This window comes from Meleagris gallopavo, chromosome 1 (genome assembly GCF_000146605.3).
Source record: "Meleagris gallopavo isolate NT-WF06-2002-E0010 breed Aviagen turkey brand Nicholas breeding stock chromosome 1, Turkey_5.1, whole genome shotgun sequence".
Taxonomy (NCBI): Eukaryota; Metazoa; Chordata; class Aves; order Galliformes; family Phasianidae; genus Meleagris; species Meleagris gallopavo.
In genome coordinates this window covers 129,501,173-129,514,643 of record NC_015011.2, presented here as the reverse complement: position 1 = coordinate 129,514,643, position 13,471 = coordinate 129,501,173, and the positions used below count along the sequence as shown (strand labels likewise).

At 37.4% G+C, this 13,471-nt stretch overlaps 1 protein-coding gene across 1 annotated transcript in view; it reads left to right on the top strand.

Annotated features, from left to right (window-relative positions):
* Positions 1–6: 6 nt before the first annotated feature.
* The window catches only part of TSGA10 (testis specific 10), a 28,462-nt gene continuing 14,997 nt past the window's right edge, over positions 7–13,471 (top strand). The window contains 9 exon segments of the mRNA XM_019623087.1: positions 7–65; positions 4,247–4,462; positions 5,178–5,243; positions 6,204–6,378; positions 6,381–6,403; positions 8,153–8,326; positions 8,492–8,569; positions 11,009–11,160; positions 12,511–12,626. Coding sequence (XP_019478632.1) covers positions 9–65; positions 4,247–4,462; positions 5,178–5,243; positions 6,204–6,378; positions 6,381–6,403; positions 8,153–8,326; positions 8,492–8,569; positions 11,009–11,160; positions 12,511–12,626 — 1,057 coding nt within the window. The 5' untranslated portion in view covers positions 7–8.

Genomic DNA, 13,471 nt, shown 5'->3' with positions numbered 1-13,471 from the left:
CAGCCACCATGAGCGCCCGGCGGTCGCCGGGACGCCGGAGGGGGAGGGCAGAGGCTCGCCCCAAGGTAGACACCCGGCGGGGCTCGCTTCAGCGCGAGCCCGGCGCGGCGCGGGAGAGGCGTACGTGGGACGGCCGGGGCGATGGTTGGTGGAGGGCGGAGGGCAGAGGAGAGCCAGAGCCGGTTGGTGGTACCTTGCCGGCTGGAGGGAGCCCTGGAGAGGCTGGGGGTGCTCCCTGTTCCCTTAGGGATGCAGTCGGTTTTCAGGTGATCGCTTTGAGTTTTGTAGTGTCCGACTGTGTCCCATCGTATTTATTGTATGCTTATTCCTATGCACTCGGTGCTGTGCAATGAAACGTCCGAACTCAGTAGTCAAGAGTAAAATCCATGTGCATGCCGCACTGCTTTAATTTTATATATAAACACACACGTACCCCTTTTTTTTCTTTTTTTTTTAAAGGAAACGTTATATTTTGCAATATAAAACCAATATTAAGGCTTTGGAAATACTACTGCTGTTTTTACTCAGTCAGTAATGTTCACATTCAAGTATTTGTTAAATAATACTTTGTGGAGCAGCCCAGCTTTGGAGGGTTGACCATTAGGCTGCTCATTGGGCTACTGGAAGAAGTCTCATGTTCGCAGATCCTGGTGCTCATGGCAGACTGTAACTGCCTTGATGTCTGCTGAAGGAACAGCACAGCAGGCCACAAGCAGTCCTGAAGGTTTCTGAACTGTGGTGATTACTAATTCCTGATCTAGGAGATAGAGGAGCCTGTGCAGGGTGGCTCTCTTCTTACCAGCAACGAGGAACTGGTACAAGATGTGAAGATTGACTTCAGTGTGGATTTAACTACGGTGACGACAGTTTAGCCTCCTTTTCTGGAGATATTGAGGACTCATCTGGACACTTTCCTGTGCCGTCTACTGTAGGGAACCTGCTTTAGCATGGGGGGTGGACTTGATCTCCAGAGGTCCCTTCCGATTCCTACAGTTCTGTGTTTCTTTGTGACCACAAGATGGTTAACTTCAGGGTTGTGAGAGGCAGGAACAGGACAAAAAGAAGGATCAAAATCTAAACTTAAAGAGACTTTGACTTGTTCCAAGATCAGATTGAAAAACTCCCCTGGTAACTTGTTCTTTGTATGAGTGGTCCAGGAGAGTTGGTTGATTTTCAGTTCTTGCCTTCTCTGAGCTCCAAGACAGTCCATGTATATGAACTGGAAAACAGGCAAGGGGGCAGGAGGGCTCATGGATAAGCAGGGAGCTCCTGACAAATCTGAAACGTACAATTTAAAAAAAAAAAAAAAGGGAAGCATACAAGAGGTGAAAGAGGGATCTCTGTACACCAGGGAGGTGTACAGAGATGCTCTCTAAGCATTCAAAGATGGAGTTAAGAAAATCAAAGCCCATCTGGTGCTGAATCTGATGAGGGATATGGAGGGCAAGGAGAAGGGCTTTTACAGACTTTCACAGACACATTAGCATAAGGAAGCTATAGAAAATGTGCTCACTGTTGTATAGGGTGGGCGACTTGTTGACAAAGGACACTAAAAAGTCTGAAGTACTCAATGTCTTCTCTGCTTCTGTCTTTACTGGAAAGACCTTCATTCAGGAATCCCAGGTCTCTGGGATTGAAGGAAAATTGTGGAGTGAGGAAGACTTTTCCTTAATGAAAGAAGATCAGATTAAGGAACACTTAAACTATCTGGACAAATGCTAGTTCATGGGATCTAACTGGATGCATCTCATCTCATGATTTCAAAAAGGGTGGAAAAGAGGTTCTGGAGAACTATTACAGACTAGTCAGTTCCTATCACTAGGAAGATACAGAGCAAATAATCTTGGAAAGAATTTTGAAATAAAGACAAAAGGGTGATGGAGGGTAGTCATGGATTTGTGAAGGAGGACCTTCAAAATGTGAAGATGGATCTGAGTGTGTTCTAGATATTCAGTTGCTTCTGTAGATCTTTCTGAATTAAATAACTGAATGTGAACGGTTGAGGTATGGTTGTGCATGCCTGTGGTTGGATCCCACAGATTTTGTCACTGGCTTTCATGAATAAACTTTTACCATCTAATTGGCTACTTCTGGTCATGTTGTAAGGCTTGGTGCAAGTATTGTTTAGTGTTGCATGAAGCTTTGCCACAGTTCAGAGGAAGGTGGCGGAATAGTGGTACTTAAATGATACTGCTTTATGACAAGCACAAATATCAGTTATTTTAGGAAATAAAACATCTTTTTTTTTTTCTCCAAAAAAGTTCTTTTGCCACATGTTGAGTAAAAGTAGTATTGTGAGGGACCAAATACCACATATTCTATCTGTAAATTTGAGTCCTTAGTGCTCAGTAAGATACTGAGCTACTAAGAACTTGCAAATCACTAGTCTTTTTCTCTTCCTTTTCTGGAAAGACTAGCAAAGTTGTTTAGTGTCACTTTTAGAGAGAACAGAATATTAGGGCTGGATCCATCTCTTCTAATTTGACACATTAGTGGTGATGATGGCTGTAATAGAGATGTCTAAGCTGTCCTTACTCCTGGGGAAAAGAAACAGGTTCTCCTAGGGCATGATTAATATTAGGATGAGCATTTAAAATGGATCATGCAAATTCCATTTTAGAACTCTCTTTGTAGATACTCCAGATTAAGTCAGCTGTATCTCACTCCTTAAGAAAGCCATCACTTAGATTGTTGCTTAAAAAACACTTTAAGACTAATAGTCAGACTGATAGTTGGTGACTGACATTTGATTCAGATGAGATTTTAAATGGTAATGAAGTAACCCAGCTGCCCAAATTCCCTGGAGACTCCTGAATGTAACTAGGAGCAGAAGCTGTTGTGAGCTTTGTGCTAGTGAACAATTGTTTGTCTTCTATTGTTAGATCTGTGGGCTTCTTTATACGTTAGAGTTGTAGCAGGATGACAGGTAGTGAATAGCACTGCCACGCACTAGTGCTTGTCACTCTCCCTGTCTCATTAGCTCTTTCATGTCTCACTGACTTGCTCCAGTGACCTTACTTTATCATGGTTATTCTTAGAAAGTTGCCAGAGAGCGGTTTATCTTTCTCTCCCTTCTTTCATTCCAAAGTCTTTCTTGATTTCTGAGGAATCATAGGCTACAGCACTAGAGAGCTAATGATAACTAGCTTCATATCCCTGTGTTCTGCACAGAATTTGAACATTTACAAATGTTTCTGGCCATGCTCTATGTTTGAGGAGATGCTGGTAGATGGAGATACATGTCCATGTTTCCTATTAACATGTATTTCTTTTATTTTGTTACAGCAAAAATACAGAAAATACTTTTCTCTATGCTTTTGTGGCTAGGAGGTAAATAACTGGTACCGTTCTTCTCCCTGGTTTATGCTGCTGGAACAGGCCATTGTGAACTACAGTAGAGTGCAAAGGCATGATAGAAACAACATTTTTTTTTGTAATTTATGATTTTTGTTGGTGATGAAAATTTGTTAGTATGGTGGTATTGGGTTTTGAGTCTCTAAGGCCTTAAGGGATCAGCAATCCTATCAATATATTTGCATAGCCATTGAACAGAAGCAGTAAAATGAAAAGCTACCGAATGTCACGGGAGACCGCCCATCCAAAAAGCTTTTTTCCACAAATCATCTTTAAGTAATTAAAAATGTTGGTTGTTTTTTTTTTTTTTTTTTTTTTTTTGCTAGCACTACTTGAAGAAAACTCTTCAATTCAAGGGAACTTCACAGAACTCAGTTTTGAGATACTGATCTTTTCATGCATTACAGGAATAGTCTGTGTAAACAAGGGACTTTCTGCATCACACTGTATATATCCCTTGATTAGAGTAAAATTTTAGAAATCTGAGGATTCGGAAAATTGAAAGGCTGCATGAGGAAGTGATGCTCCATTAAACTGAGAAGTTAAAGATGACACTTGCCAAAATGATATGGCAACTCAAGCGTCTTAGAAAAAGGCCATGTAATTATCATGATTTTTTTCTTAAAGATTACATTTTTTCAGGAAAATAATTAATCCCATATTTCTTAATTTTTGAATTAATATTAGTAATCGATCTACTACATTTCTGTTGGCCTTCGCTATGTATGAAGGGTATGGGTCCATTTCAAAGAGGATGATTGAAGGGCTCTCTTAAAGTCTAGCAGAACCACTGTAAGTCAGGCTGTCGGAAACTTGAGAGCAGGCCTTTTCTTTTGAGATTTTCCCTGCAGATCCCTGTAGTAAAATATTTTATTCCTCCTTGTCCTCGTAGGCTGAAAATCTGAAGAAGATAAACCATGAGCTAAGGCAACATGTCCTACAACTGCTTAATAAGAAGCAAGTGGTTGAAAGACAAGTGGATAGTTTGACCTGTAAAAATGATCATCTGTGTAAAGAACTCGCTGTAATTGCCAAGCTATCTGAGCAGCTGGAAAAGGAAAACGAGTTGTTACTGAACACCACTGATAAGGAACTAGAAGAAGCAAAGGTATCTGCTTCTTGGAATTGATATTACACAGCGATATTTTAATGTTATTTGCTACTGTTATGGGGACCTGATGGTTTTTGTTTTACCCTTTAAGCTGAAATCTTAGCTTTCATCCCTGCTTTCAAATAGATTTGCTAGGATGAGGAAAGAGTAGGTTCTGGCCACTGTGATGTTTTTCAAGTGAGAAATGGTTCAAGGATTAAAATCACATTTGCAGTAGGAAAGAATGCGATTTCATTGCAGATTGCAGTTGATTTCATAGAATAGAGGCAAATTGTATTTTATGGGCATGCAGTTAATAATAAAATAATAATATTATCTAATGTAGTGTTCAGATGGCAGAAAGGATGTTTGTTTGCCATTAATGTAACTACGTACTTAATTCTTTAGCTGATAGGTATAGTCAGGCTGTCCCTGAATTTGAAGGTTTCCTGGTAAAACAATTCTGGGAAAAGGTATTCCATTTTCATTTTTTAACCTGAGATAATTTGAGTGTTACTGTTTTTCTGAATCCTGGACTGCACCAAAAGATAAGACTTTTAACTGATTCCCCTCTAGATTAAATGTATTGTTGATAAATAGCATGTTTTCAGCCTACTCAAATTAGACAGCATGTACAAAATGTTCCTTTGGACTAGAAGAGTTGACTTAAAATGTCAGATTTGCACTAGAGAATGTAAAAGATGAATGCATCTCTTTCAATTTTTTATGGTAGACTCAAGTTCAACGCCAGCAGAACAACATAAAGAAGCTGGAACACACGGTGAAAACATTAAAATCTGTGAGTTAAACATGTATTCTTAATACATATGTAGCTATGAAATTGGTTAATTTCCACATTAAATTAATGCTTCAACAAGTTAATTTCACTTGCTTTGTTTCACTGATAACAGACAAGTTATAGAATAGATAAAAATGTCTGTTCTCGTTTGTCATGCTGTTGCTAGATGGATGGAAAGCCGTTTCTGTTTTGCAGCTAACCTGCAATGGTTTTGCTTTTAAGAATCTTAATGACCTTTTTTTTTTCTTCTTTTTTTCAAAACAGCATTGAACTGCTTTCATTACTTTGCAAATCATTTATGAAACAGAAAGAAGCAACATTTTTCTTTGACATTTTGATTTTATTATATTGTCTGGCTTAAGATGTTATACTGTTGGAACATTTAGAAGTGTCTACCATGTTGTAAAAATATTTGCTAGTAATAGATACAACTTATCAAATTATTATTTGAATATATTAAAAGGATTCATAAGTATGTGTTTATAGAGGGTTTTTTTGTTATCAAAATTGTATTTAATTTATGTAATTTTAAGATTTGTCTCAAATTTCAGTTGTGGGAGTGTGGAGGAAAGGAATTGATTATTACTTTCCTGTATAAAATAGTCAAGTTTTTACTACAATCCTACAAAGAACCCCCGCTCAAACAAACAAACAATCAATACTAAACAAAACAACAATAACGAAACCCCCCCAAATTGGCCATGTAGGTCTTACTGCTCAGTTACCCATGAAAGATGGTGAGTCTTCAGTACAGAAGTTGGAATTTGGGAAAAATTTAACAAAAAGAGAAATGCAGACATTCAGAAAGTCACTTTAAAATATTAAATAGATATTTATTTTGAAGTAGATATCTGCTTCCACTTCATTCTGAACAGTATGTTTGTCCATTTCACATTGAGGTGTTTTTCTCTAGAAAAGTTCTGTTTCACTGAGTGCATCATCTTGTGTTTGCACATGCAGGCTATTTTGCAAACAGAGAATGAAATAAGGCAAGGGAAATCACCTTCAAAGCTTGATACGTTTATTAAGACATTGGAAGAGGACAGAGACTACTATAAAAGCAAGACTGAGAGTTTGCTGAGGGTATTTCGAAACGCATCTTCAAGTCCTAAGCGTAGCTCTACTCGGGACAGCATGTCAAAAAAAAATCACACATCCAGGTGAGCTTGGAAAACACTTTGCAAAAGGAGGAGTGCCTTCTTTGTAAGGATAGGTTTATCTAATGGCAACTGACCAAAGCTATAATTACCAGGAAGAAAAAACTGATTATAAACAAAAGGATGCATATGATGGGAACAAACAGATAACGTGGAGTTAACTGGTGCTTCACGCAGAATGTAAATGTGTCATTTTCAGTGGTTATTTGCAGCTGGTTACATATGAATTATTTCTTCACCTGTTTGTCAGTGCCATTTGTGATTGACATTTGCTGCTCAAAATAAAATTTATTTTTTAAAATACTGCTTATATCTGTTCTCTACTACTAAGAATTATGTGAGTGTGGTTTTGTTTGTCTACAGATTCTTAGGTTAAAGGCTAACTTTATCCTTTATGGAAATTTCCAATGCAGACGTAAGAATGCATATCAAATTTAATTTTTCTGCTTTAACTTTACATCACATTATTATTTAAAGGATTGAGTTCTGATCCAGATGTTTTGAAAATATTGAGAGAACATGAAGAACTTGAGTCAACACTGAGAAAATACAAATGGCATGTGGCAGAAATTCGGGGAAATGTCAAAGTTTGAACAGCTGCGATGGTTAAGCAAAAAAAACTTAGGGTGGCAAAGATGAGGGCCACAAAGGTGATAAAGCACCTCGAGCACCTCTCTTATGAGGAAAGACTGAGCAACCTGGGTCTGTTCAGCCTTGAGAAAGGAAGACTGAGTGGGGATCTGATCGATGTCTACAATACTGTAAGGTGCAGGAGGCAAAGGGACGAAGCCAGACTCTTTTCAGTGGTGCATGGTGATAGGAAAGGGGAAATGGCCACAAACTGAAGCACAGGAAGTTTTGCACAAATGTCTGTAAGAACTTCTTTGCACTGAGAGTGATGGAGCACTGGAACAGGCTGCCTAAAGAGGCTGTGGAGTCTCCTTCTCTGGAGATACTCAAGACCCAGCTGAGTGCCTACCTGTGCAGCTTGATGTAGGAAGCCTGCTTTGGCAGGAGAGTTGGACTCAATGATCTCTGGAGGGGTTCCCTTCCAGCCCCTCAACTCTGTGATTTTGTGATGTAAAAGAAAATAAAATTGATTTTTCTGTTTAAAATGAAAGAAAAAAACAACTTAAAACTAAAACTATAGAATACTCATTTAAAGAATTTTTTTGAAGTTCTGTGAGTTCTGAATTTGTCATTTAAATACAAGACTGTAAGTGCTGTCCTGAATTAGGAATGCTTTCCTAAGGGAAAGCATATACATATCAGTCATTGTTTTATTTTTCATTATTGTGTGGTTTCTGGGATGCTCTGCATTATCAGTAATGCCTTATTATTAAACATAGTTCATACCAGATTATTTTATGTATTTATTTTTTTGCACACTGTATTTTACACTCCTAAAATAGCAAACAAAAATAGTTTTGCTAAAGACCAAAATAGTTTGATTTATAAATATTACTGAAAAGTCTCATGAGTGTTACTGGTTGGGATCTTTGTACTTATTCTCTTCAATGAACCTTTTTCATTGCTCTAAACTAAATCTGCTGTGATGTGCTACTGTAACGCGTTGTTATTTTGGCCTACTAAAAGATAATGAATATTTCTTTTTCACTGATGATTGCTTTATAGAATGTAAATCTATTCATTCAATTGAGCAATGCTAACTGAAATTCTCTAACGAGTCCCTGGTTTATGTACGCAGTAATATGTTGCATTATTTCCATATTTCTGCTATACTGCTAACAGGCCCAGGAAGAGATTTCCCAGCTTCATCAGGAAGTCATCAAATGCACCAGGACTCCAAGAAGTACTGTGGCAGCTCAAGCGATGTTAAGGCATGTGGAGACAGAAAGGGATACAGCACTGTCACATTTACGAAGGATGACTACAGAACGCGACAGTCTCAAGGAGCAGCTGAAGGTTTTAGTTTTTTTTTCACTCGAGCTTATTTTAACACAAAGATTACTTAGTATTGGAGTTAGAGTTGCCAAAGATTTCTATTCTGGTACTGAGAGTTAATTGGATTATCTGTCTGTGGTAAGTTAAGATTTATTCTATATGTAATTTTGTTGTTATTTGACACAGATTTCCCAAGAGACTGCATTTAATGAAAAAGCTCATTTGCAGCAGAGAATTGAAGAGCTAGAAACCACTATTCAAAATGTAAGGCGAGTAATTATTTGAATAATTGTAAATGTAATAAAGGTGATACTGGTTAATGGTTAATACTGTGGGGCCAATCTGAATGCCTTCTATGAAGAAATAAAGAAAGAGAATAGTGGATGTCATTTGTCTAGACTGTAGCAAAACTTTTGATATCGTTACCCAAAGTGTCTTTGTATCCAGGTGAGGGGTTGGGGTCTGGGTGGAGGAGCAGTTAGACACAAAAAATCTGGATGGTCAGGCCGTGATGGGGGCTGGTAGCATGTATCATCACATGGGCCTGTTGTGAGGCCTGTTCTTTTCAAGGTCTTTCTTAGTGACCTGAAAGAGGCAACATAAAGGTTGCAGATTTCCCCAAATTGGGGAAAATAGTTATAGATATTGATATACCAAAGAGCAGGGCTGTCATCCACAGGGACAGAGGAAAGTGGAAAGAATGGCCAGCTGTAACCTTATGCAAAAATCCTCATGAAACAAGGATTGATGCCAAGGCCTGAATTTGGGAAGAAGAATCCCTGGCACTAATACAAGCTGGGGACTAATGGGGTAGGGAGCAACTCAGCTAAAATAACCGTGGAGGTCCTGGGTCACAGCAGAGCTGTGTGTTAGCCAGCAGTGTACAGTGACAGCAGAGAAGGCTAAGAGTATAGTAGGCTTTGTGAAGAGGATACAGCCAGTAGCTTAATGGAAGTGATTGTTCCCTCTTACTGAGAACGTGTTAGATCTCACCTGGACTACTGCATCCAGTTTTGCCATCCTAGTACAAGAAAGACATTGCCAAACTGGCATAACTCTTTTCAGAGAGGGCTCCAAAGACAGGGCTGGAGCACTTGCCCTTTGTGAGGAGGTTGGGGCAGCTGGACTTGCTCAGCCTGGAGCTAAGTGGCTTCAGGAGGGACCTAAGTGCTACCTGCCAGTATTCACCATTTAGTCAGAGAAAGACTTCACAGCTGTGCATGGTGGGAGAATGAGAAGCAACGGTCATAAATTGGAACAAGGAGTGTTCAGTCTGAACTTTTTCCCCATGAGGTCTGTCAGCAGTGAAGCAGTCTCCAGCCTTTGAAATTTTCAAGACCTGATTGAATAAAACCCTGAGCAAGCTGGTCTCAGAGCTACTTTGTCCAGGGCTTTAAGCTGGAGCCTGCCTTCCAACCTGGATTGTCTTATGGTTGCATGTTACTAAGACTTGGTACTCCACAAAAGAAAATGAAATTATACTTTATCTCCAATATAAGTTAATATAAGTATATGTAAAATTGTTAGCTAATAGATACAAATAGAAAATGAAAGCATTAATAAAATACAGTTCTTGAGTGTATATACAGTCTTAGTAAAACTTGATTTAAAATAGATAAGCATTGATTTATATAGTGCCTCTTTCTTCTAGATCTTGTGGTTATAGATTTTAGTTCATTTTTATTTCTCCCTTTCAGCCTTTTAAATTGTACAAAGCTTGTAAGTAGAGTGCTAAGAATTAAAATATTAAATTGAATGTATTTGTAATGAAGAATCCACTGACTACTCTGAGTGGCAGATCAGCTTTAATCATATGCTTAATGTATGAAGCATGATGAGTATCAGGAATAGTCTTGTTTTAGGTACTTGTCTTATTTCTTCGGTTTAGTTGATATCCTTTGAGGATGATATACTTCAGTATGAAATTTATGGCACTAATACTGAGAAAGTCACTGTATACCAAGCTCTAATTGACTTGATCTTCAGCAATCTGAGCTTTATTGTAGTAACACAGAAACTAGTCCTGAAAGAATTAGTAAATAAGAGGCATGACATGAGAATTTTTTACCTGAAAAGAGCTGTTTTAGAAAGGAAAATACTTTGAATGTAAAGTATGAATGTTTTAGTAATCGAATACAGATTTCCTTAAATTGGACATTCCAGACTAACTTTGCAGGAACCTAAGGACGATTTTCTGGGACAGATCTGTCATTGTTCTAGGTACAGACTTAAAGGCCTCATGGTGGTCTCTTGGCCATAGGGTGCGTAATGGAAGTGTTTTAGAGTGACTTCTCTGCCCAGTTATCAGCATAGCTTTGTACCTTAACAGAGACCTAAACCCATCATCGGTGTTGTTGCATCTGAAACTCTGGTTTCTCCCTTCATACAGCTACAGTAGTGTTTTCCGTGACTGAAAATTTTAAGGATGACCAATACCAAACGTTTTTACCCTTCCACCTAATTGTCAACACAACATTTTACATGAATAAATCAAAATATTCTAGGATCTAAAAGACCTAGAAACTGTACTTCAAATTTCAGCTTTTTGTCTTGGGAGGTTCTGAGTAAACTTGGAGATTTCTCCTTCAGTGAAAGATTTGTCTTAATAAGAGTAGAATTTGAGTAAATAGGTGAGTACTTATATGCAAATCAGCTTTTTATTCCAGCTTTTCCTGTTTAATTAATGTTTAATTATATTTATAGTTAGATAGTGAACGGTTAGAGCAGATGTCCAGAATGGCTCTAATGAAAGAACACATCGATTCTCTGGAAACAGAGGTAAAAATAATGGCAAGAAGATTCCAGGACTCTGAGAATGAGCTAAGCCACCAGAAAGATGAATATATTTCACTGAGGTCAGTGAAAGTATATAACTGCATAAGTTTAAGTAATGTCAGCCTTGGTTTTTGGGTTACGTTTAGCTCAAAGGAAAGAGAACTTATGACAGTTGTGCTTGTGAGACATCCTTCTGTTTTGGAATTAAATGTTTTTCCTCACTGCTTATTTATATGTAAAATGTTGATTTGTTGTTATTATGATGTAAAGAAGATCATCTTCAGTGGAAAAGCAAAATGGCTTGGGTTAGGAACTTGCTATTAGAAGCCATAGCTATTGATGTGTTTTGATGAATTACATTTTAATTACAAATATATAAAAATCATTTTCCTTTGATGCTGAAGCAAACAAACACAAACTAATGAGTGTCACATGTTTAGTTAGTTTCAAACATCCATTTCTTAGTCCTGCAGTTTTTTCAGGAGCAGAAAAAAAACTAAAGCCTTGCATGGAGTTTTTGGCCTCACCTGCTGCTCGACTGGAGTTCCTAACAGCGTTCAGAAACATACAGTGGGACTAGACTCGAGTAAAGCTGTAGGGAAGAAAGCATAGGTCAGTGAGTTCATGATGAAAAGGACTACTTACTGACTGGAGAGGAAGATCAAGCACATGATAAATTTGTGCAGAGAGATAAGAAGGAACAGATCACACGCTGAACTAGGTTACAGGGTGAGCAGACTGCAGCAGAAGATACTGCGACTTTTCTACTTCTACACCTGTAAATGTTCCAACAGTGTAACATCATCTACATGATGTTATGATGTGGAATACCGAAAATCATAAAACCACGACAATTTCATAAGCTGTAATTCAGTTAGGCAAATGCTCTCCTAAACCCGCATGTCATTACAGTGACTGGTGTAGGTGGTGAATAGCTGATGTAATTTTTTTCTTTGTTTGATTTTAATTGGTGGAAATGATGTGCTGTTCCACAATACCTTTCCAAGAATACTGCAATTTCTGAAGTAACATGAACTCCTTTGTCAAAACCTGTCCGGCATTGCTGCTGTTTTTTACAAGTTGTCAGATTTATGAATACTATAAAAACTGAGTTATTGAAGATTAGTTGCTACTAGTAAGTTATAACTTAAAATAGGTCAAGCATTCCAGTGTGTGTTTTAAGTAAAGATTTTTCTTATAATCATTTCTAACAATTTTTTTGTCTCTGTTGTAAAAAATTCTTACTTTCCTGTGATTCTTTATAGTAGTATTCAGACTTTAATATCTAGAAATTAGGGCTAACATTGATAAAATATTCTCAATAGTTTAAAATAAACAGAAGTATCTTGCTTTTACTTAACTTCTGCCATTTTAGTGGCATTTCAAAAAGGAATTAAGTCCTCTAATATCTGAATTCTCTTCTTTTTTAGTCTAATGAAGGAAAAGACAGAGCAGATTCTTTCAGAGGCACAGCGAAGTCTTACTAAGAAAAAATATGAAATTCAACTTAATGAAGAGAAAATTAGGCTTCTGGATGAAAAAATTGGTGAGTGACAGATACAGTTTTCCTAATAAAATTTCATTGGATAATTATGTTGCAGCTTTTTCTTTTGTTTCTGTTATGTAGAAAGAACAAAATTATTGAAAATAAATAAATAGACTTTTGGTAGTTTTAATGTTTCATGCACAAAGTCCATTTTCTTTCATTGTTGGAAAGCTTTTGCATTTTAAAATTATATAAGTAAAGCTTTTGCAACTAAGTTTTGATCACTACACATACTATTGTTTCAACAATGGATGTTGGTATTAACGTGCTGTGACTGAGCCTATCAGTTGTATTTATGTTCCACTAAGCTGGTGGTTGTATCCCTCAGCATCAGTAGATGATGATGTAATCAGGAAAGCATCTTCTGTAGAATATGTTCTATATGAAATGTTGTATCCTTTTTCTGTTAAGGGATTGAAGGAAGTGGAAACAGAAATTATTTCTAGTGTGCCAATTAATGAGTTACCACTTCCAGAAATACAAATGCATTGTGCCTGAAGTCTTATTTTGTTCTGTAGATACAGTCAACATGATGTACTGTTAAATGAAGTGTTGCATTTGTGAATGGAAAATACAGCTATTAAAATATCTTCTTCTTCATTACTTACAACTTTTAAACTCCAGTTACTCAGCTCTAAGCCTCTAAAACTTGAATAAGCATTTAATTCAAAGCAAATTTAAATTTTTGAATGCTTTGGCTAAGGTGTTTAAGCCACTGCTGAGAAACCTAGGAAAAAAGATATTTTGTCCACGTTAAAATCTACATATCACATTAAAAAGTTCTAGATCCCTGATGTAGTGAAGTACTGACTTAACAGGGCATCTGCCTATGTGTTATTGCATGT